The following is a 23,365-nucleotide window of genomic DNA, read 5'->3' on the forward strand; positions in this document are numbered from 1 at the left end:
AGTGGGAATGGGTGGGTAGGAGAGCAGGGGCGGGTGGGGAGGGTATAGGGAACTTTCAGGATAGCATTTGAAATGTAAATAAAGAAAATAATTTAAGAAAAGAAAGAAAGCTTGCTAGAGGCTTTGAAGTCTCATAAGAATTTCTGCCTCAAGTCTTTAATATGAGGGACATGAGAAAATGAATTATTTACCAGACAATAATGAATGAAACACGCAGGGCAAGACCCAAATACTGTGTAGGATTTTACTCACAAAAATTAATTGCTACAGAATAAAATTAGTATGTTGCTTTATCTGTTAAAAAGATAATGGTTACTTTATTTTTTTGTTTGCTTAATTTTTTTTTAAAGACAGTGTTTGTCTATGTAAGCTCTGGCTGTCCTAGAGCTCACTCTGTAGACCATGCTAGTCTCAGACTCTGAGATCCGCCTGCCTTGGCCTCCAGGGTGCTGGGATTAAAGGCCACTTTAATTCCAGTGAGTATATGGGCAATGTAAGTTGGACTTGTAGAGTTTTTTTCCTTTTTCTTATTTAAGAGGTGGGGTCACAAGGGTAGGGAGAGCAGACATGGGAAGACTGTAAAGTGAGTGTCATCCAGGCATATTAATTAAATTTCCCAAATAATCAATACTAATATCATGTTGTCAAAAAGAAAGATAATAGTGATGTTTTTGAGGGGGAGTGCTATAAAAGGAAGAGCAGGATATAAGTGACATGAAGGATAATGGGAAATAGGGAGAGGCTTACTGGGGAAAGGGAAGTGAGGTCAATACAGAAGCAGGGCATCGAAAAGGGAGAAATAACTAAGGAGGTTTAAAAAAGTCATATGGAATCATATTAATTTATATTTACTTAAAATTACATCTAAGTGTGTGGTGGTTTCAGTGTGAATGTTCGTCATAGGCTCATATAATTTAATACTTGTTCCTAGTTGGTAGATCCAGGATCTGTTTAGGAAGGACTAAGAGGTGTGGCCTTGGGGCTGGAGAGATGGCTCATAGGTTAAGAGCATTAGCCAGTTTTCCAGAGGTCCTGAGTTCAATTCGCAGCAACTACTTGGTGGCTCACAAACCATCGGTAATGATAATGAGATCTGATGCCCTCTTCTGATATTGTCTGAAGACAGCGACCATATACTCATCTACATAAAATAAATAAATCTTAAAAAAAAAACAAACAAACGAGGCGTGGCTTGTTGGAAGAGGTGCTTCACTGGAGGTGGGCTTTGAGGTTTAAAGACTCCCACTATTTCTAGTGTTTCTTCCTCTGCCTCCTTCTTGTGGATCTGGCTGTGAGCGCTCAGCAATTGCTGCTGTGCATTTGCCCTGCCATTGTGCACTACAACCCTCTGAAACTATAAGCCAATTAAGTGGCAGAAATCCCAGGACCAGGCAGGACGAACATCCTCTTGCATTGTTGGTCAGCGTAGTCTGAGACACTCCTAAAACATCCTAGGCCATTGCTTTTGTCCTTGCTTTCCTCCCAGAAGTTGAGGGTAAGTTTCTGTTGCTAAAGACAATGCACAACTTGGACAAAGGATTTCAAAGACTCAAGCTGAATCTGACGTGAAAACTCTTCTCCCCGAGGACTGGAAAGTGCTGTGCAAGCTTCCAAGAGAGAGAAGAAAGCGTCTACAATGCTTGCAAACCATAACAGTGGCCAGCACAGAAAATATTCATTAAAGTGGTACTTACGTCTTGGCAGTAACTAGCTGTCTAACTGGACTTAAGCCCCAACTGAACAGGAGGGAAAGCATACCTGGTAATGGAAATTTAGCCAGTTATCCATAATTGGTGATAACATGGCTCTAAGAGCACTTACTACAGCCACTATACTGAGCCAGTATAATTTGAAACTGTATTCTAAATGCTCATCCTTATGTTCACAAATAGGTGTGGCTCACCCCAATCACAAAGACACTGCTCCTCTCAGCAAAACCAGACCATTGCAGAAAGCCACAGCTGGTCTAAATGGAAAGAACAATGGATTGTGGGGGGTTGGATCCTAAGAGATACATCTACAGGACAATCCCTACACCTAAAACTCAGGGACGTCACTGAAGAGGGGGAAGAATAGTATAAGAGTCAAAGAAACATGTAGTCTGCTATGAGAGTGTATCTTCTAGAAATCACAGGCAGGATACCCATGATACTTCACCCGTGTCACATCAACACTATGCCTGCCTACATAAGACCAGGACCATGGCACCATCAATGGGCATGCTAATGTAGAAAGGGGAAATCACATGGGTCTCAAAGCCTCCACAAACAACTGCAGGCAAAGAAGGACAGCAAAGAAAGAGAGTTCGTCTTTCCTGCTGCTCCCTAACTGACCATCTATAAACAAGTAGTCAGACCTGAAATCAAATACATATAAGTAATGTTAAACAGAGTCAGCAGGTGGTATTTATATATTTATGTGTGTGTGTGTGTGTGTGTGTGTGTGTGTGTGTGTGTGTGTGTGTGTGATAACTAAAGGGAAGCCATGAATTTGAAAAGGAGTTAGGGGGCTTCAGGAGGGGTTGGACTGAGGGCAGAAATGATATAATTATAATTAAAAATATTTAAATTGCAAGGCTGTGGTGGTGCATGCCTGGAATCCCAGCACTTGGGAGGCAGAGGCAGGTGGATTTCTGAATTCAAGGCCAGCCTGCTCTACAGAGTGAGTTCCAGGACAGTGTAAGAGAAACTCTGCCTTGAAAACACACACACACACACACACACACACACACACACACACACACAATTTAAATTTCAAAAATAAAACATAATTTGGATTAGATAAAAGATAACGGTGATTAAATCTCTCTCTCTCTCTCTCTCTCTCTCTCTCTCTCTCTCTCTCTCTCTCTCTCTCTGTGTGTGTGTGTGTGTGTGCACAACTTTTGTTCAAGCATGGTATAACTTTCTATAGAAATTCTAGGTGTTAGAAAGATAGATGAACAAATTTTGATAGGTAAAACTCATAGTAAATTCTGATTCTCAGTATTACATTTGAAGAATAGTGAACGTTAAAAACAACCATTTCATGTGGTTCCTTTGTTACCCCTAACACTTTCAAAGTCCATCAGTTAAGCTTTGCATGTGTTCTTGAATAATTCTTATGCACCAGATAACTGGCTTACTTTTAGCTTGAGTCCCACAATATATTGCTTAATATTCTATTTACTTCGGCCAATAGTAAACTAAAATTGCTGAATGTTCTTCTGGCAGTCTTTTAAAAAAGAGTAAAGTTTCCAAACAAGAAGTTTTCTTTGTAAAAATACTGAGATATGTGTAGACATAAATGTTCTTTAAGACTTCAGAGAAAATTCTAAATTGTTGATTTTATATGATGCACGTTCAACTTAAATGTAAACCATCTTGAAAATAAATCTAATGTAGCTTGTTTTGCTTATGAGAAACCTAAAATAATTTTGTGATTAAATCTTTTAAAAGACAACAAAGCACAAAGAAGAATTATCATAAATCTGTTGTATTGTCAAAGTTCTCTAGAGGAACAGAACTTATAGAATTATATATTATATATAATATAATATATATTAAGACTTAATCATAAGCATATATATGTAAAGGGAATTTATTAGAATGGCTTAAGGCTCTGGTTCAGCTAATCCAAAAATTGGCTGTCTGCCAAAGGAAGGTCCAAGAATCCAGTAATAGTTCAGTCCATGAGATTAGATGTATTAGCTGGGCTTCAGATTCTGTTGAAATCCGGGAAGAAGGTGACTCTAATGCTAGCGAAGGAATGGACTTGCAGCAAGAATGAAAGCAAGCAAACAAAGAGAGCAAGTTTCCCTTTTCCTTGTCCATTATGTAAGCTGCCAGCAGAAGTTGTGGCTCAGACTAAAGGTAAATCTTCATACCTCAAAAGATCCAGATTCAAGGTGTGTTTGTCTAAAGATCTGGATTAGAAGTGGGTTTTCACATTTCAAATGATTTAATTAAGGGGGGAAAAAAATCTCTCACAGGTATATCCAGCCATTTGTGTTTTGGTTAATTTCAAATGTAGTCAAATCGACAATCACGAATAACCATCATCTCTATCATCCTCAAATGCATCTTCTTAACAGTTCGTTTTCATTCCCCCACTGTTTTCAGGGGAGGTCATTTGTTTCCCCTTTCAGCTGAGTTTCTACATTTGCCATGCTGTATGTATAACCAGGAAAAATGAGTGAAAGTTGTATTGTCAAATATGTATTAGATTATTTATTGTTTTACAAGAGAATCGAGTTTTAGGTAAAAAAAAAAAATTTTTGTGGTGCTATGCAGTGAACAGGGTAACAAAACAAATAATAATAGCCCTGGCAGTGATTGTAACTGGGGGTGGGGGTGGGGGTGGACGTTTGCTTTTGTATATCTTGGATCCTCTGATAACACTGAGTAGCGAATTGTTACTTCTCAAGTTCACTGAGTGTGTTCTTTAAAAAGTCGGTGCATGTACAGGCAAATACTGGCATGTGTTTAAAATGCACTGGATTCCTGGTGTGGGTCCTGAGAAGGGAACTTGGGTCTTACAAAACAGCAGTATGTTCTCTTACCTCCTGGGCCATGTCAGTAGGCCTCGAATTAGTGTTGCTGCAGTTATAGAGAGTAGATAAACAGATGATGCATTAAATTTGGGTCATTTTCCTTTGCTTTTTAGTATGGGAATTTGGCTTTGCATTGATGCTTATGACCTGGTTTATAGCACTGGTACACGTCTGTAAGGCCAGCCATCACATTTGATTATCAAAAATAATTTTTGTCTACTCTGGACGCTTGTCTCATTTCTCTCATTCTGTTTTTAATCCCTCCTTTTCTAGCAAACATCCCAGAATTTTGTGCCATCACTATACTCTGAGTCCATCCTGTTTGTGTGTCCTGTGATTACCTGCGATTGCCTGGAATCCAGAGCTACATGTATTTGGGCACACTGAATAAAACTGACTGGCTTATTTTACTTTTTTCTCTTTCCTGAAGTGAATATTCTGAGATGATATCACTTCTGAGGATTTCCTTAAATGGTTTCCTAAATGGTCCATAACATTTCCTTGGAGTGAGAGGGAGGGAGTTTCAATGATAAGGAAAATAGAATGATAATAATACCATATGATATTAAAATATAACATAAACCTTCTCTCTGTGTGCCTCATCTGATATGCCGCTCTTATTTGTCTGTAGGATCACCACTACTGGCTTCAGCTTTGCCTATTTCATGTCAACCAGCTTAATTACTTCTTAATTTCAGTGTTGTACCGTTGTAAAATATTTTTTAGTTTTGGAGATACGTTGCAAATTTCTATTTTCTGTTTTTTTTTATCGACATTTTGGTCTCTTCCATTATTTTATGTGTGTTAATAAGTTAGTTTTGAAATCTTTGTGTTCTGCTTTTAATTTGCATATTGTTGTGTTGTCTTTTATTTTCAGGAAGAGCAGAAGCTACGAGAGAGTTTAGGACAAAGTGCAGCCATCGTAGCTGCCTTAGTTAAGGAAAGAAATTCTGCACTTGTTGGACAGCTCCTGGTGGCATGAAGAACACAGACAAAAATCATCTCAAAGCTTCCAAAGATACTTCCCTAAGGCACCCCTTCCCCACCTCGATGTCTCCTGCTTGTGCATACAATATTTTAGTTGTGTTCTTTTTTATCTTGCCATTTATTGGATATGATACTTAGGTTGTGGAAATGGATAAATGTTTGTGTCCATGAAATTATGTGTCTAATAAAAATGGCTCCAACCAGAAAAGGATAAATAAATGGAAAATACTAATTTCACGGAAAGAATCAGTTCACTACTGCAGTAAGTGAAATTGAAATGCTAACGTGAGCCATTCTTTCAAGGATGAGAGTTTAGACAGCTTGGCTGTTATGTAAGTCTATGCTAATATTGGTCATAATACGCTTTATAACTAGTCCTAATTCTAAAATCATCCTCTTACTATGTGATAATGTATCTTTTTTGCCTTGTTTTGGAATTTACTATACCTTATAAAGAGGAAGGGAGCTAGGAAATTGGCTTAGTGGGCAAACTCTTGCCTAGTATGGATAGAGCAACATCACAGAAGAAAAAAAAAAAAAAAAAAAAACCGTGCTAGTAAACACTGGGCAGGAACAGGAAAGGGGATGTCGGGGATGTCTCCAGTTTTCTTCCCCTTGGTCTCTTATTGCTCTCGATCGCTAGAGATCGCTAAAGAGAATGAGATCCACTCTTTTATCACGTTTAAATTGTATCTTTTCTTTGGTTTATGAGTTGTTATGCTGACATTATTTTAAAGAGTCTCTACTTCTTCTGGGTTAGTTTTAACAATGTCTGGAGAGCTTCCTGAATATTGAGTCGCTCCATTCCATCCGTGCCCTTGGTCTTCTGAAAAGCAGGGAGACCAGTCTGTTCAGTTAGCTAATCTTGATGCTGGAATGGTGGCCTTGCTAAATCAAGATTTCATTCCCTCCGATTCCTATTTGCCATACATAATACTGTTCTTTATGTTGCATTTAATAATTTTATATGCATACAGTTGTTAAAATGCCTTTGGTTATATACATACATTTTTATTGAAATATGTTAAATCAGAACACTCTAGAAGTTACACAGGATGAAAAAAATTATAAAAGCTGCATGAAGTGTGTTTACTCAGGATTGTCAATAAATATGTCTACTTTCTGAAATGTCTCCTGTAACATGTTAAATAAATTCCTCTGTATTTTTGAGTTTCAATACACAATCAAACTTAATGTGTTACATTTGAATGGTAGAGGAGATTTAAAATACTATTATTGTATTAGAGTTTATATTTTATATTTATATAAAAGGGGGTAGACTATAATGGGCATGGATTAGACACTGCAGTTCTTCGTAAATAGAATGGGATTGTTGATTGTAAACTCAGATATAAATTAGTCAGCTCATCCATTTTCCCCCCAGTATTCAAAAATGTAAATCAGTTAGCTCAAATTCACAAAGGTGAAAATATGTGAGAAATGTGTAGATTTTGGCTAGAACTTCTATGTCCCTGTTGATGTATCCAGCGGTGTGTGTGTCTCTTCACAGCAATAGAAATCCTAAGACACCTACAGCCATGGTTCCTACCACTGGCTAAACCTGCTTCAGCTGAATTTATTACCCTGCCTTGTTGTTTACTTGCATATAACCCTGCTTCTATATTCAACTCCATATAGCAAATATTCTGCGTTTCTAGGGCTCTATACGGAGGAGTCTATACACTGCCTGTGATTGTCTGCTAAAGTCTGAAGACTTTGGAAGTGTTCATTGGGCACAAGGAAATTGTTAGCAAGACTTAAGGGGAGTGCGAGTGGCTTACAGCATGTCACAAATTAGTACATCTACACATTAGAAAGATTGTGCTCTAGAGTGCTGGGTATGTCAGCATAGAGTTTATTTAGGGCAGAGTATTAGAGAGGTTAGGCATTCACTCAGGGTGCACATTAGTGATTCACACATGGAGGATGTCGAAGGAATGCTCCACACAGCACTCTTTACATGAAGAAATTAAGACCTGGAGATCTCAAGGTTTCAGGGCTACACCGTAAGAAGAGACAGGGCTTCCTTAGGAAGACTGGAATCAGTTTGAGCTCATAGCCTTAATGTGGCAGCAGCTCCTGGCAAGGATATCTAGGGGAGAGCCTGGGGATAGAGAAGATCTTGGATTCAGAGCTGAGGAATGGAGAGACACCGGGAAGGCAGAAGCGGAGCACATCTCTGGCACTGGCTTGAACAAATCCCACCATCATCCAGCCTTAGCAGGGTGAAGGGAATGGAGGGACTTAGTGACCAAAAGATAAGGGAAAAGTATTCTGTTTTAAATTGTTTGCTAAAGACCACGAAGAAACTTGACATTTTCACCATAATTTTTGTAAATTTAACTACTCTAATAACTTGTCAATTCTGAGTTTACTTTCCAAAAATCTTTTTAAAAAGTGATTATGGTAAAATCATTTCTAGATGTAAAAAAGTGTTATAAATATTTATACTTCAAAATCCATACAGCTTAGTTAGAAAAGATTTAAGTGATTTATTTATAAAAATTCAAAGCTAAACGATGGGGGGGGGTGATGGCTTACATTGGCAAAGAGTAGTAGAGAACATGTTACGTTAAAATGCTTCATTTCAGAAGTGACTTATTGCCATGTCCATCCCATCTCTGGGGATGGAACTGATTGTAGTACTGAGGAATGAAGACAAGACCTACGTACTTGGTACTGGGACACACAGAAAGGCTGGGGTTGATGGTCTGGTATCTCACATTGAGAGGCCTCGGAGCCCTAGAAACTCAGAATGTTTGCTATGTGGAGTTGAATAGAGAAGCAGGGTTATATTCAAGTAAACAAGGAGGCAAGGTGATAAATTCAGCTGCAGCAGGTTTAGCTAACGGTAGGAGCCATGGTTGTAGGTGTCTTAGGATTTCTATTGCTGTGAAGAGACCCTATGACCACAGCAACTCTTATAAAGAAAACTTTTAATTGGAGCTTACAGGTTCACAGGTTTAGTCCATTTCCATCATGATGGGAAATATGGTGTCATGGAGGAAGACAAGATTCTAGGGAAGGAGCCAAGAGTTCTCTATCTGGATCAGCTGGCAGAAGGGAGAGAGAGAGAGAGAGAGAGAGAGAGAGAGAGAGAGAGAGAGAGAGAGATTGATTGGGCGTGACTTGAGCATTTGAAATCCTAAAGCCCACTTCTTCCAATAAGGCCCCATCTATCCTGACAGAACATACCTCCTAATAATGTCACTCCCTGGAGAGCAGGCATTCAAATATATGAGCCCTATAGGGTCCACTCCTATTCAAGCCACCACAGTAGGAGAGCAGTCTTCAGGCTGTTAAACATAGGGTGGGAGAAACATACGGTGGATGTTATCTGCACACAATCAACATCCACACAATGACAAGAGGGAGGTTTTGCTATCCTTCTAAGGCTACGCTGGGTACCATTTTCCCAGGGATCGGAACCCAGGATGCTTGAGAACACCAGCGCCATGCCAAGCACAGAGTCACTCCAGACAACTCACCAGTGCTTCCTCCCCTCTGCGTCATCTGCAGAAAAGAGCCAGATCTTTAATTCTGTAAAGGCCTGTGCAGTCATCTCAGCCGCTGTGCACTGGGGTTATAGGAAAGTTCATTTTCTATGATTATTTGTCATCACGATAGATTACCTTCCAGGATATTTTAATCATAACCACTGTATGAAAGTTAAATAACAGAACATCAGTTTAAAATATGTAAATTTCACAGTTGTAATGGTGAGACTAATTGTATAGAATTTTAATTAAAACATCAAGAAAACTATTTAGAAAAGGACTGAACTTATTTTCGAAGTTCAACTTGAAAATAAACAGAAAATGTAAATTTTGATTGATTAACCATTAAGATAGTTTAAGCTCAGTGGACCAGTAGTGGCTGCATAGACAGTGCTTAGTTTTATGTAGTTTCTATTTTTATGCATGTTAATTTCAAACTGAAAAATGTGTTTCCATTTTTAAAAATGAAAAGTAAAAGAGACTATTCTATATTCTTATAAAAATCATATAGGTATCAATATTTCTAAGTAACAAAATTGTTGATAGCTTGAAATCTAATGTCATTTTCATTTATATTTAGTACATATATATTTTTCAGAAAGTACACTAACAAATGAATGAAATATTTGCAAAATATGAAGGTGTAATAATCTATATTTAGGAAGACTGAATCTGAATTCTAGGTCTTTTATTACTCCAAGGACACTGTAAAATTGTGCAATCGTAAGTCTGGCTTCCATTGTTCCTTCTCATTCTTCAGAGGTTTCAATTTGCAGTTTCAGCGGCTTCCAAGGATGTAAAGTGATTCCTGAGCACAGTGGAAAAGAATATTTTGATCACTTTATAACTACGGTAAGTTATATCCTTGTTCAGAAATAATTTTCACTTCCTTTGGAGGAGCATGTGTCTCTCTTTTACCTTGAGAGTCCCATAACCTGCTTTGACCAATAAAGTGAGTTTACAGTAACAGTATTCCACTGGAATCCCTTGGGAAGAGGGTCCCAGGATTGGCTGAGAGTACATCTCAGTTGATAACATGCTCCTAGTGTAAGCCTTAGCACCTGAGTTCAATCTCCAGGATCCACAGAATAGCCAATGGCAGCAGCAGTGTCATCTGTAATCGAAGCACTGGGAAGAAGACAGCAGACACGTCTCCTCATCCCAAACTGTTCAGCTCCGAGTTCAATGAGAAGTTATTTTGTCCCAAAAGAGTATGGTGGAGTAAGATTTTTGCAAGACATCTGATGTTCACCTATTCTCTACACCATGCATAAACATACACAGTGCACATACATGAATGCACACACATACAGAGTCATACTAGGGAGAGAGAGAGAGAGAGAGAGAGAGAGAGAGAGAGAGAGAGAGAGAGAGAGAATGAGAATGAGAATTTTCTTCTTGGGCAATGTCCAGAACCAATCTAGCCTTCTGACCACAAAAGATGACAGAAGTCTGAGTCAGCTGACTTGTGCCTCACTCTCCATGGATCAAGAGTCCAGCAGATGTCAACACCTCTGTTCATTTGACCTTCTACAGACATTGCACTAAATAAATGATCAGTGATTTTGCTAATATTGACAATTAGTGACCAAAGTGTGTGTGTGTGTGGGGGGGGGATCTGAAGCAATAGGTGATATATTTTGCCTTTGTAAGTCTAGGGATTTTCTGGAAGACACACATTTCCTCATATAGAATGCTCATAGCATAATTTTTGGTCAGGGCAATGATTCCAAAGTATTGGGAAATTCTAAGCATAACTCCATAGTCATTAGTTTTGTAAGGACATAAGTAGATCTGAATATTTGAGTTTTTCAAAATAGATGAAGCCTTCTTGGATATGAAATGATACTGAATTAAAATTATGGACAGTGAAAACAAAATATAAAAATAGCTAATGCTTATTGAATGATTATTATGTTTGTGGAAATGACCTCAATGCTTTATATACTCTTCATATTTCATGATATACTTCTTCATAATAGTTTTATGGGCTGGGTACATAAAATGGCACTTATTGCCATTTACAGGATAAGGGAACCAAGGCACATTTTAAGTGTCTAATTCACAACCCCAAAAAGAAAGTAGGAGAAATGATAATAGAATTTATTTAATTCAGAACATGTTTTTTCCAACAACAATGGATTGTAGTATTATAAAATATACTTTTAGATTTTAACTTAAAGCTCTCAAAGATATAACCCTCTTTTTTTTTTCTTAAGATTTATTTATTATTATACATAAGTACACTGTAGCTGCCTTCAGACACTAGAAAAGGGCATCAGATCTCATTATGGGTGGTTGTGAGCCAGCATGTGGTTGCTGGGATTTGAACTCAGGACCTCTGGAAGAGCAGTCAGTGCTCTTACCCGCTGAGCCATCTCGCCAGCCCAGATATAACCCTCTTTAGTTAATAAGAAAATATTTTCTAAATGAAGAAGTAGGTCTAGAAAATAGCTTGGGATTGAGAAAGTAGACTGTCTTCCTTTTGCTGTGAGCAACTCTGAATCATATATGCTCCTCAATGTTTGTTCTCATGGGAAATGTTTGCAGTAGATGGTGAGCTGTATGGAGAACAGGGGCAGATTGGAACCAGATTGTTCTTCCCTTCCCATCATAAATGTTGGATCCTTTGATTTTTATAAATGTCTGCTTAGCTCAAATGAATTATGAAAATTAATTCTCTACTTAATGAGGATGCTACCAAATAATCTGAACAGTTGTTAAAACATCTGGCTCTGCTTAGCAGCACTGATGAGGCCTGGCTTGTCTAATGCAGTTTTTTTCTTCCTTTTAAATCTTTGTAATCCTTGCAGGGTTTCTGTTAAGTCCGTGTGGTCAATCTTGGGACATGACAATTGTGAAAAGGCAGATGCAGAGGTGGAGGACTTATGATCATCCTGGATGCTAGAAACTACACAAAGAGAGGTTTTAGCAAATGGCACCACAAACAGAAAGACCTGTTCTTTACTTGGGGTTTAAAAATTCTGATTTACCTCCATAATCCTAAATTTAACTGGATACAGTCTCTTATTTTTCATTTTGTGAAACTCATTGAGCTTAGAGGCAGAAGCATCCAAAAGACAATCTTAGTGATGGTTTGACTCAAGAAAGAAACGTGACTCAGAACTCTTCATAGGACCAATCTTGTATCTCTACTCTTCTGCAAAGAATCATGACCATCTGATTATTGGGACAGGGTCTCTCAATGTGTCTGGTAGGTTGAATGAGAGAGATTTCTGGATCTCTGCCATTTGGATCTATCTGTTACACTTTTTTTTTTCTATAATAAAAATGGGCTCTTGAAATTGGTTGTCTTATTGGTACAATCAGGTTTTTCTCCTTATCCAGTTTTTACATCCAACTCCTTAATTCAGTTGCACTTAAGTTTTTTAGTCTAAGTGGATACCAAATTCCCTTTTAGGTTTTTGTTGTTAATCTGTGTTACTAACTTTCAATAGTTTGAATAACCCCCATCCTGTGTGTGTTTTTAAGACCCCTGTGAAGCTTGCGATTCCCCTTTCTTTTCCTGTTTGTATAGAAATTCATTTTCTTTAATCCCACCTGAGTTAAAAAAAAATTCTTGAGCTGCCCACTTCAGGAATTCAGTTGTTGGCTTTACTGAATGAGGTATGCATGACTCTATGGTAAAAGAATTCTATTCAAAGACATTTCCGCCTGTTTGTTTTTTGGATCCGTTAGTGTTCACATAAGTCTGGAAAGGAGCCAAGTTATGTAAACAAATTAAACTTTGAGGATACCAGTGGGAATATCCATAGGTACTGCTATAAACCAGCAACGTAAGACAAACCGAACACGCATGCTATAATTACCAGAGAAAGCTAGAGACTAGTGGTTCCTGGCGATAGTTGGGAATCTTAATGAATATTAAAAGATTTGGGTTAATTATGCAGTTATATAGACCACCACTCATTCCTAAACATATGTGTTTTGCTAAGTAAATTTTTGTTTTGATTTTCTATTAATTTTACATCAGACAAAAATTATTTCTGAATCTATAGTTTATATACTCAGTCTACTAAAATGTATAATGTATAATTTTATACTATTATAAAAAACTAACAATTATCTTTCTGTGACTACATATAGCAGTGAATTCAATAAAGGGCTATTTGACAGAATGGATATTTCCCTTTTTTTAGATTCCCATTTGTCTTGAAATTATCTTTCCCAGCATATAAGTTGAAAGGCATGTTGGGAGAGATAAGCAATGTGACATTTTTCTATCTAGGTTTTTTTTAAATTACTTTTGACCAAGTGATAAAACTTAAACCTAAACCTTTATGTAAAAAAACACAATCAAGACATTTTCCCTTGTACTATGACAGTTTCCTTACTTTCTCTGTGTATTTGTAGAGAATATAGGTTTACAGAATCAGAGAGCAAAGTCTATAATTGTCACAAGGAAATGTGTTTGGAAGGGAACCAAAATAACTGAAATGTGAGTGTATGATTGACACACAGGACGAAAAGAAATAGAAACTAGGCTGTTTTTCATGTGGAATATATTAAATGTATTTAATGCATGCACACAATAAATGTTATGTTTAACTCTAATAATACACTCATAATTAACAATGTCATTGGCACTGCGAATTGGATACTTTTAAAAGGATAATTGCTTAAGTTTTTAATATTGGCATCCTAACTATCCTGTGATCTAAAATGAATTTGCACTTCCATTATTATTATTTTCAAACTAAATTACTATAATGTAAATTAACATTGCTCATTCGGGAAACTAACACCATTCATAGTATTCTTTCCAGCTCTTTGACACATGGGCTACAAGTCCTTCAGCACATACCCTTCATAATAAGTTATAATAAGCTACCAAATTATTGTCTTTGTTTTTCATGAGAAAGCCCCCACGTGACCCTTTGCCTTGTCTATCTTAATTGGATATGTGCATCCCACAAGAAGATCCATTTTTGTTTCCAGAAAACCTCTCTTAGATGCTGTTCCAGGTTACTCAGATAATTTGATCTGAGATGCACACAGTGGATGGAGTTATAGGCTAGACTTTCTCTGACATTTATCTCAGTCTTCCTTATTGCAAGAGACTTGTACTATCATCAAAGATGAACTGATGTAGATTGGTTGTTATACTGTAAGAGTCTGCTCTTCACTAAAGAATGATACCGAAGATTCAAATAGTATGCAAAAGCAAGGAGCATTTTATTCTGCAGAAGACCAGCGTGCAGGGGTCACTCATTCCAAAATGAAGAGACCTTCAGATAAGTTCACAGGCTAGATTTAAAGCTTGTTACAGGATTCTGGGGTAGTTGGTCTCTATCTTACTCCAGCTCTAAGGATATTCCATTACTGAAGAGGTCTGGAAACCTGCTGGCCTTGCTTCAGTCCTTGCTTCAGGCTAGGTTACTGGGCAGTTTCTAGTTTCTGACTAGCTGCCTGAAGCCTGTCGTTTTGTTTTTTTCTCTAGTAACTGCTTGCCTGGGCTTGCCTAGACTTACCCAGTTCTGGGGCCTAGTTTCCTAGACTGCCAATTTGAAGTCTGTCATGGAGTCAGCCTGTCTCACTCAAGGTAGCTCAACACCAGAACACTTGTGATCTTAAAATGCTCCCAACTAGCCTTGAACCATAGAGCATGCGATGCCCATGTTCATTCACATGCCTGTGCAAGGACCTGACTTCTCAGTATAGTAAGCTCTGGATACTCCAGAATGCCTTATGCAACCATGTCCATCCTTCTCAAAAAAAAAAAAAAAAAAGTGTGATTACTAGTAATTTTTCCAAGGGCTAGATTTTTTTTTAAAAAAAGTTTAGTTATAATCAACATGTAATATTAACATTTTTGGTCCATAGTTTTAAAATTTCTAACTGGGATAAAAAGTTCTTGGTGCTTAAGTAAATTTAAGATTATACTTTATATAAAAACAAACATGCAGGTAAAATTCATAAATGTTGTCTTTTTTCTTTATGAATGTCTCAGTGACCTCTATGTGGTAAGACTATCTTGGAGACAATATGTTTCTTTTATAATAATTTCCTTAATTTCCTGAGCACACACTCAGCACATACATAACTGAAGCTATCAAAGGCCAAATCAGAATGCTGAGATCACACAGCCAGAGAATAGCATGGCAGGAACCTAAAGCCTGTGATTCTGTGTCCTTTCTATACTGTGTTCTGTTAATCATTGTCTAAACCTGATGGTCAGGAACAATAGCAACATATGTGGGGATAAAAATTTGGCATCAGCTTAGTAATATTTTAGCATGTATTTTTGTTGTTTTGATGTTTATTTTTCAATGGGCTAGGTAAGATGACAGTCATTAGTCACAGCTACATCACCTGATTAGTGTCTCACTATTTACTGAGTATATCTATGGACGCGTTCTCTAGTTCAAGCATGGTGAGATAGCTCCATGGTTAAGAGAACTTTCTGTTCCTACAGAGGACTGAAGTGTGGGTCCCAGCACCCACATCAGAAGACTCACGGTGAAGGTCTGGCTTCAGAGCATCCAGCATCTCTTCTGGCCTCCACAAGGACCCGCACACATGTCACATGCACACACACACACACACACACACACACACACACACACACACACACACACACACGGCACACACACACAAAATATACACTCCACAAGTAAAACTAATAAACCCTTTTAAAAAGGACTCTAGTTCTTACAGAAAATTTACATTAGAATTAAAGAATTTTATTCTCATAAAAGCATACTCAAAATGTGAAAAAAATTATACTATTATGAAAATTGGTGTGGGGCTGTCACTGTTGGAGATAATCCAGTGGAACTGCCTCTTATTTAGGAGATGTAGACTATTCCCTCAGAGTTAGTACTCAGGATTAGCTCGGATTTCTACTTATCTTTTCTCTTGATCTTTCCAATAGAAGCATCTGTTCTATAATATTCCTGTAGGTACCTCTACTTAATGATGGCATGCTATAGTGAAAAATTCTTCTTACATATCTTCTTATCCTCATTTACTTTTGAAGTATAGTTAAACAACACTAAGTATTTTTAGTTATCCAGTTAACTGTAGGTTGAGGTGAAAGTAACACTAACCTGGTAAGTCCTTTCAAAGAAAAATATAATTGCAACTTACTAACAGTACCAACAATTCCAAAATTAAACGTTAACCTTTTGTTCAGTAAACGCTTGTAGGATTTTGAGCCTTGCTTAGGGAGACATTGTATAAAACCTGGGATATTTAAGAAGCCATTGAGGCACACGTGACATTATGGTCTCTATTAATACTTTTAAACGTATTTTTTTCAAGCCCCAGTACTGAGTGAAAGTCCATTTCAGGCATTCCTCTAGCTCCTGCTGCATCAGGGATATATAAAGATCCTGAGTCTTATGCATTGATACAAGATATCACCCCCTAATTCCTGACTGTCAGGAATTAGACTCCATTACTGATCAGCAAGGATCATCACCTCCTCTTAGGTTAAGAAATCAGAGGCAGCAGCACATCCCGGTCCCTGAAAAACTGGTCCAATCATAATCATTTAATACTTCAACTCGTTCTTTGACTTTTTCTCCTCTCACCCCTCCTCCTTCTCCCAGGGGTTACTGGCATAATTGAATGGATTTCTACTTTATTGAGGATTTGGTAGAAACTGTTAAGTTAGGTTCTTCTTGCTTTCCTTGAAGAGGTCAGCTCAGGACCTTGGGGAAATTCCAACAGGCAGCCCTCCCCTCCTGGAAGAGAGAGGTCATTAAGCATGCAGGCCTGAAGCAGGTGGTTGATTGAGCCCCTACCTCTTCATTCCCTAAAGACCAATCAGTTTAAAGAGTGCACTGTTCTGCCAATCATATTGCGCCTAGTTGCTGATGCTCTATTCTGTCCCTGAAAACTGTAAAAAAACTCACTGAACAGGCCTCCCATGGTTTCTACCTCTCCTTCGGGTGCAGCATGACCCCAGTGTGCTGGAACAATAAATTCCTCTTTTGCCTTGATCCCCAGCTCCACATGTTTCCCTGAAGTTCCTGGTAGCTAAGGAACTTACATCCTCATTTCAGAGCTTTAAGTATAGGGAAAGGAAAACATAGGGAGCAAATAGGACAACTCCATCACTGGACAACTCAAGTAGCACTACTTTTAACTTTTCACAGGCAAAAGAAGGCAGCAGTAATAAGCATTGCTCCTTTCAGGGCAGGTTTCTGCTCTACTAAGTGATTAGAACATGATATCCAGCCTTATGTCTCTAGTTATGTAGGTGTATAGAGTGTTTGGAGTTAGAAACATTGCATATCTTATCTAACTACCTGTCTCTATGACTTAGCTGTTTAATCTAGCCTTGTATACTTCCTCTATTTAATTCCTTTTAAATGTTTTAATTATTAAAGTCACTTATTTTTTTGTAGATGCATCGTTCCCCAAACTATTTTTGTTAACAGTGTCTTCTTTTGCTTTCTGAACAAATATGACCTTACTAACAGTACCAACTTTATGTTTGATACTTCCTAGTACTATTTCTTTACATTTTATTTATTTCTTTCACACACACACACACACACACACACACACACACACACACACACACACACAGAGTATTTATCTAGGAAGATACAGTGTATCTCTATATGTAAACATTGTAAGACCAAAGGTCATGCTTTGCATGCCTTTAATATGGAATAATCAGTTCTGGTGACAGGAATAATAGAAGTTAGGCTTCCTGAAAGACATGCTCACTACTGAATGAAACTTCCACAAGTTTTATCTTCATGGGCACCAGAAGCAAAGCCCTCCTCATTTTTTAACCTGACCCAGTACCTTCAATTCATCTAGTCACATCTCTAGTTAGCCATCACTGGCCTTTCAATGGGGCTTCCGTCAGCCACTAAAACTATGGGCTATCTATGACATAGTACCAGTGGGATCACCAGAACCACTTTCAATGCCCTTTATTCACTGATTACTGCTGTGCTTTAAGATGTATTCCTGGGAATACATCCCTTGTCTCATCTTTATTCAATGACTAGCCTTCCTAGGCTACAACACTAATCCTTTTTTTTTTTTACACTGGTATAGCTTCCCTGACCCTTTGCCATTTTTAGTGCTCAAATAAACAGTTTACATACAAAGTGAGGCCGCCTGATTTGTATCCCCCCCCCATACTTTTAAGGACAAACAATAATAGTATTTGTTAGCTTGTACCTGTCTGCTCTAAAGGGCTTTTGTCTGCTTTGCCCTATAGTAAGCATTCGTAATCACATAACATGCTGAACTGATAGCAATTGCTGACTATGTCATTGGCTTCTCAGAGTATCGTTAGAGTAACTTGTTCATTCAGCTGACTCTCGGGAAGTTCATGCTATCTGTACTATGTTTCATTTCATCTAATGGAGAGTACATGTTTCTGTGTATTATATAGACTTCAACATGGCATTAACAGGAGACATTTATTGATAATTTTACTTCTTAGACTGTTCTAAGAATAGCGTCTCACATGTTAAGAGAAGGGTGTGGTAAAAAGTATTGCTCCTTTTAGGGCAGATTTCTGGTCTACTCCAGTGGCTAGAGCATAAACTTTAATCTTTTTTTTCTTTCTTTATCTGTTTATTGATTTATTATTTTACACTCCATATTCCATTCCCCACCCCATCATCCAACCTCTGACTGCTCCACATCCCACACCTCTTCCCTGCCCAACCCAGTCTCCACATGAATGCCCCCATCCCCACCCCACCTGACCTCTAAACTCCCTGGGGCCTCCAGTATCTTGAAGGTCAGGTGTATCCTCTCTGAATGAGCACAGATCCAGCAGTCCTCTACTGTATGTGTGCTGGGGGCCTCATATCAGCTGGTGTACGCTGTCTGTTGGTCCAGTGTTTGAGAGATCTCGGGGGTCCAGATTAATTGAGACTGCTGGTCCTCCTATAGGATTGCCCTTCTCCTCAGCTTTTTTCAGTCTTCCCTAATTTAACAACAGGGATCAGCTGCTTCTGTTCATTGGTTGGGGGAAAATATCTGCATCTGACACTTTCAGCTGTTTGTTGGATCTTTCAGAGGGCAGTCATGATAGGTCCCTTTTTGTTGAGTGCTCCATAGCCTCAGTCATAGTGAGAGGCCTTGGGACCTCCCCTTGAGCTGGATCCCACTTTGGGCCTGTTGTTAGACCTTCTTTTCCTCAGGCTCCTCTCCATTTCCATCCCTGTAATTCTTTCAGACAGGAACAATTATGGATTGGAGATATGGCAACCCCATCCCTTACTTGATGCCCTGTCTTCTTGCTAGAGGTGGGCTCTTTAAGTTCCTTCTCCCTAATGTCAGGCATTTCATCTAAGGTCCCTCCCTTTGATTCCTAGGAGTCTCTTACTTCCCAGGTCTCTGGTGCATTCTGGAGGGTCCCCACAACCTTCTATTTCCTGAGGTTGCCTGTTTCCATTCTTTCTGATGGCCCTTAGGCTTCTGTCCTTTTCCCTCTCCCAATACCAGATCGGGTTCCCTTCTCCCTCTCACCCCCCCATTTACTTTCCCTCCCAGGTCCCTCCCTGCATCCCCACTTAGGATTGCTTTCTTCTCTCTCCCAAGTGGGGCAGAGGTGTCTTCACTTGGGCACTTTAGCTTGTTGATCTTTTTGAATTCTGTGGACTGTATCTTGGGTATTTTGTAATTTTTTTAAACTAATATTCACTTATTAGTGAGTACATATCATGCATGTCCTTTTGGATCTGAGTTACTCACTCAGGATGATATTTTCTAGTTCCATCAATTTGCCTGCGACAAAAGAATGGATATAATAAATGTGGTTCATTTACACGATGGAATACTACTCAGCTATTAAGAATGAGGACATCCTGAGTTTTATAAACTTTAATCCCATGTCTCCTGTTACTTAGTGGATAGAAAAGTCTATGAAAATGCAGACACTTAAATGTATATGATTTGTCAGCCACATCAATTTATGCTTCCAAGAATGGACTTGATTGGGGCTCTGAGAGAATGAAGAAAAGACAGACATATACACAGATGGGCAGAAAGCTGGGTCTGGAGGTCTGTGCTCTCAGTTGGACAAATTGCAGCATCCCAGAAGCTCAACATGTGTATTATGTACAGTTGAACAGAGAGGCGGTGTTATCACATATAGATAAACAATGATGTAGTGTTTATGATGTATACCTGGGTCAAGGGGAAATAGCCAATATTGATAGGAGCTATCTCTTTAGGGAAGCAGTCTTCATGCCATAAATATTTAGGGAGAGGATGGCTGTGGTAGACATTTTCTGAGTACATTTTTGACAGTAATACTCAGTTCCTTGAAGAAGGCTTTGTCATCCCTCCAAGCCTGAGGTTATGGGGTCCATGACATGGTCATGTCTATGTCAACAACACACGTTAACATAGGAATTACTTCACTTGGGGTTTTCTTACTCCATATGCTTGACAATACTATTACATGAGGAAAGGGAAGAGAATGAAGTCAGTTGTCAAATGATTTGTGAGAGCTCTCATCAAGAAAACTTACACTACCACCGTGCTTACATTGTAAAAGGTTTTTAAGACAAGTAGTCTGTTGAAGCTGATCTTGTTTCTTCAGATTTTTTTCCCTAAGGCATATAAAACATTCAAACGGTTCAAATTCATTTTCTATGTCTAGTGTTTTAATGGAAGCAAAGCTCCATCTGGTGGAAGAAATCGCTTCTGGGTTTGGCTTGGAGCAGAAGCAATGAGGTCTGTTCAGCAGGGAAATTGAATGTGTAGATGTCTACTCACACGCACACATTTGCATGTGGCTCACACAGACTTTCCTCTGTCATGATCATGTAAAGTGGGCTTGTGTCCTGTTTCATTGATTTTTAAGAAATTACATCCAACATTCGATTATTATGAGTGGCTCAGTAATTTATCACCAGAATAATCTTACTGTGGAAATCACAAAGAGGCTATTTTCTTTTACTTAAATTTTATATACAAATTTTGTGTACAGATTGTGTGTGTGTGTGTGTGTGTGTGTGTGTGTGTTTGTGTGTGAGTGTGTGTGTGTACCCATGTGTGAGGATGTGTATGAAGGCCAGAGATTTATGAATACTTTATTTTTCAATAACTCCCCACCTTTATTTTTAGGTAAGGTTTCTCACTGACCTGGAGCTCACTAATTTGGCTAAATTGGCTGGCCAGGGGGGCCGTTATTCTCATGTTTGCCTCCCCAATGCTGACATTACAGGTCCACACTGCCATGCCAAGTTTTGTTTGTTTGGTTGGTTTTTTTTTTTTTTTTTTTTTTTTTTTTTTTTTTCGAGACAGGGTTTCTCTGTGTAGCCCTGNCTNTCCTGGAACTCACTNTGTAGACCAGGCTGGCCTCGAACTCGGAAATCTGCCTGCTTCTGCCTCCCGAGTGCTGGGAGGCTGCCAGAATAGAATTCAGGTCTTCATGCTTGCATGGCAAGAACATTTTGGTCTGAGCCACCTCCTCAACTTTAAATTTCCTTTTGAAACATCATTCTATGTGTTTTGATAACAAAACTTTACCCACAGCATTTTATGAGGATGTAAAATCATAAGAATCCAAGGGAGAAATGCATTCGAATCGGCTAATCTGACATTTCACTCAATGTCTCTTCTTTCTCAAACACATAAATATTACTAAATATAATCCGTGTAGCATTGCTTGTAGCTATTAGCTTGATAATGACTAGAAACTCACTTGAGTCTGCACACTGGAAATGTTCCATATGTTCTTAGTCCACAAATTTATTTTGTTTTATTTTTTTAAAACTTTTTTGTTTTGTTTTGTTTTTGTTTGTTTGTTTGTTTGTTTTGTTTTGTTTTTGAGACAGGGTTTCTCTGTATAGCCCTGGCTGTCCTGGAACTCACTCTGTAGACCAGGCTGGCTTTGAACTCAAAAATTCACCTGCCTCTGCCTCCCGAGTGCTGGGATTAAAGGCTTGCGCCACCACGCCTGGCTTTTGTTTTATTTATATTCAAATATTAAATTATGGGCTGGACATGTGGCTCAGAGATTAATAGCACTGGCAGCTCTTCCGGAGGTCCTGAGTTCCATTCCCAGTAGCTACATGGTGGCTCATAACTGTCTATAGTGAGATCTGGTGTCCTCTTCTGGCTGTGCAAGTAGAATATTATATACATAAATAAATCTTGAAAAATATGAGATGAAAATGTTAAATAATCTACCTTTAAAACTGTAAGCTTTTATTACAAAAAATTAGCTATCTATAAAGGAAGGTTATTTTTTCCTTTTGATACATGCAATTATCATGAGAAATGGCTTCATTTTAGAAATCAGTGTGGTGATATGAATGAGTGGTCCCCATAGGCTCATTGGGATGGGCTTTGAGGTTTCTAAAGGCCACACCATTCCAAGTCAACTCTCTCTTTCTACATCTTGTTGGTAGATGTAAGCTCTCAGTTACTGCTCTAGTGTTGCCATGGCTCCCTGCTGCCATGCTCTCTGCCATGTCTGCTCCTTGCCATGACAGTCATTGACTCATCATTTGAAGCTTAAGAACCAATACACTCTGCTGTAAGCTCAGGATTATGGCCTAACCAATATTGGGGATTTGGAGGAACTCTTATGAAAGAGATTCCATGCAGTTTTCATCCTCCTTCAGCAGAATCTATTCAAATGCTTAGTACATGTCCATCTTCTCTAGACTCTTGCCCTGAACACTGTCAGTCAATAAAACTCACTCTTATGGTAAGACCCATAGGTCTTTTGCTACATTGCTGGGGAGTTTTGATGTGGTCAATCCCTGAAGATTTGTTGTGATAATTCCCCAAAAGTTTTACGGTGCTTAAATGTGTAAGAAAAATAGCCACAAGGTCTGACTCTGGAAGTTCTTGCCCCTGCCCTACTATAGCAGTGTTGATCTGAGTTATTCTTTACCTGTGGCCGTGATGCTTGCAGAGACATTGACATCAAGGCTTTGTTACCCTTGAAACATTGCCGTCAAGATGGGGAAGCATTGAAGCTGAATTATTTCTCTTTATGTTGAGATCACTTTAGCTGTTTTAGACATCATCATATTCGGCTTATTTCACAACAAGAGTTGAGATCTAGATCCAGGAAGGACTCTGGCAAATGTATGAAGTTTGTTGGTTGAAAAATTGAAGCTAAAATCCTAATAGTCATTTCTTTTTTTTTTCCTTCTCAAGTTTTTTTGTTTTTTAAATCTACTCTTTCCTCTTGTTTATAAATTATTTTTGCTATTAGTTGTTTACACGTAGTGAGTTATTACTCTTTTTTCAACTTAATAATTTTTATTTACTTTACATCATGGTTGCATCCCTCCTCCCCTTCCAGTCCCTCTCTTTCAATCCCCCTTCCCACCATCTCCCCATCCTCCAATCCCCTTCCCACCATCTCCCCATCCTCCAA

At 38.5% G+C, this 23,365-nt stretch overlaps 1 protein-coding gene across 1 annotated transcript in view; it reads left to right on the top strand.

Annotated features, from left to right (window-relative positions):
- Positions 1-6,646, top strand: part of Crppa (CDP-L-ribitol pyrophosphorylase A) — a 274,837-nt gene extending 268,191 nt beyond the window's left edge. Inside the window, exon 10 of the mRNA XM_021202203.1 lies at positions 5,409-6,646. Coding sequence (XP_021057862.1) covers positions 5,409-5,513 — 105 coding nt within the window. The 3' untranslated portion in view covers positions 5,514-6,646. The remainder of the gene's footprint in view (positions 1-5,408) is intronic.
- The last annotated feature ends 16,719 nt before the right edge of the window (positions 6,647-23,365 follow it).

The sequence above is a fragment of the Mus pahari genome, chromosome 7 (genome assembly GCF_900095145.1).
Source record: "Mus pahari chromosome 7, PAHARI_EIJ_v1.1, whole genome shotgun sequence".
Taxonomy (NCBI): domain Eukaryota; kingdom Metazoa; phylum Chordata; class Mammalia; order Rodentia; family Muridae; genus Mus; species Mus pahari.